Source organism: Naegleria gruberi, assembly GCF_000004985.1.
Source record: "Naegleria gruberi genomic scaffold NAEGRscaffold_720, whole genome shotgun sequence".
NCBI classification, from domain to species: Eukaryota; Heterolobosea; class Eutetramitea; order Acrasida; family Naegleriidae; genus Naegleria; species Naegleria gruberi.
Genome location: NW_003162875.1, coordinates 65 through 2,018, shown reverse-complemented (window position 1 = coordinate 2,018; position 1,954 = coordinate 65). Strand labels below are relative to the sequence as shown.

Sequence of the window (1,954 nt, the reverse complement as noted above, 5' to 3'; positions counted from 1 at the left end):
ACAAGACACAAAAGCGAGTATTAGGTGCAGAGCAACTTGAAGAACTAAGGGATAAAGTGGCTGAAAAACTAATGTAACTTAATCAGCACCTCATTGTAAATATTGTAAATATTGTAAACTAATAACTGGTTATTTGATGATGAACTTTGAAATCATTCTAAAAAAAGTAAAAATTCTATTAATAACTTTGTAAAATAATTAAAAGTGCAAAATAAAAAAAGCACACAAAATTAAAAAAAAATGACTTTACTTTCTGCTCCTACAGGATGGAACGAGATGGTCTATGCACCAATACTGAATGATTCTAATGATGAGAATATTTCACAAATACAAAAAAATATGCTTCTGATGGATTCGAATAATTGGTGTCCACGAGTTTCAAGAAAAACAGTTGAGGAGGTTGAACAAGTAAAGAAACCATGTTTCGTATTGGATCAAGTGCTTTCAAAAGACGAATGTAAATTAATGATAGAGTTGAGTGAAAAGATGGGATATGAGGATGCGGATAAGTTTTGCTATGCCTATAATGATCGATTTAATGATCGTTTAATGAGTGACGATCCAAAATTTACTGAAATAGTCTGGAATCGTATAAAGCAACATCTGCCACAAACATTGAGTAAGGATGGCAGAACATTGCATTTGGCAAGTATAAATCCTCGTTGGAGATTATGCAAGTATAAACCAGGGCATTATTTCAACAAACACGTCGATGGCAGCTTTGAGGATCACAAGAACAAAACTAAGAGCTATCTCACTCTCATTATTTATCTGAATTCTCAATTGGATGGAGAGTTTGAGGGTGGATCGACGATATTTTATGATTCTCGAATGGAGTTGATGACTAGAAAGGTTACTGAACCAGCTGGAAATGCATTGATATTCCTTCAGAATGATAAACACATGTTGCATGGTGGAGAGAAGGTCTTTAAGGGTGTGAAGTATATTATGAGATCAGATATAATGTATTCGAAACGTGAAGAATTAAAATACTAATTTCTTCTCTTGAATAATGATGGACTTGACACATTTAAACTATTCGAATCATAGTATTGAATATTCCAATAAAACTAATTTACTTTCTATTCTTTTTACAATAAACTGGAATATCAAACAAATTCTTATTTTGATTTCCTGCCTTGAAAGTTCCAGAAATGAAATTCCACACAAAAAAGTCACTCTCATTAACCTTAACAGGAGTTCCATCAGTTTCATCTTCCCAATAAGTAGAAGTCAATCTCTTCCACACTCTACAATTAACTCCATTTACAACTTGATTTCCAGCAAATGTTGCATTTTGTAACCAATTATATGGAAGTGGATTGAAACCCAATTCAACAACATTGCACGTATTATTATGTGGATAGAATGAATATTGAGTGAAACCTGCATGGATTTGGATGAGTAATGGTTCGTTGAAGAATTGGATTTCAATTCTTTCGGCTTTTAATTGATAGGAATTGAAGATACGATAGGTGGCAAGTTTGGAAGGATTGGTGTCGACAAAACCACCTGAATTTTGATAGGCAAGGGTTGACCATTCGTATGGCCAAATTGGTCCTGTTTGGAAAGATGATGAAATAAACAAGACGAAAGTTAAACTAAAGAGAAGGAATGTGATGAGTTTGATCATGGTGTTTGCTATTTTTTTTTGAATCTTGTTTTGTTTGATTCGCGTGTTCATTTATAACGAATCCATGATTTGGTTGATACGGAGATACTACGGGCGGTCTTTGGAGTTGATTGATGCTCAACTTCGGAGATGATAATGAAAATTCCAAAGACAAATTCACTGTTTCTGCAATGTAGCTCAACAACATTTATTACAACAGAAAAGATGACAATATGATATTATGCCACGTTTTGAGAATCAATAGTTAGATTGATTACACTAGATTACACAATTTCATTTTTTTATTTTTATATGACACTTCAAATTGATGTAATGTTTTTG

At 33.0% G+C, this 1,954-nt stretch overlaps 2 protein-coding genes across 2 annotated transcripts; one reads left to right on the top strand and one right to left on the bottom strand.

The window, feature by feature from the left end:
* Positions 1-240: 240 nt before the first annotated feature.
* Positions 241-996, top strand: NAEGRDRAFT_76964 (uncharacterized protein; the record flags this gene model as incomplete). Its single annotated transcript, XM_002668080.1, has 1 exon — positions 241-996. One exon carries the CDS (start codon positions 241-243, stop codon positions 994-996), a length of 756 nt encoding a protein of 251 aa, XP_002668126.1.
* A 62-nt stretch (positions 997-1,058) lies between these two features.
* Positions 1,059-1,641, bottom strand: NAEGRDRAFT_82378 (uncharacterized protein). The gene has a single exon (XM_002668079.1). It carries the CDS (start codon positions 1,631-1,633, stop codon positions 1,076-1,078), a length of 558 nt encoding a protein of 185 aa, XP_002668125.1. The 5' UTR covers positions 1,634-1,641; the 3' UTR covers positions 1,059-1,075.
* Between the last annotated feature and the right edge of the window lie 313 nt (positions 1,642-1,954).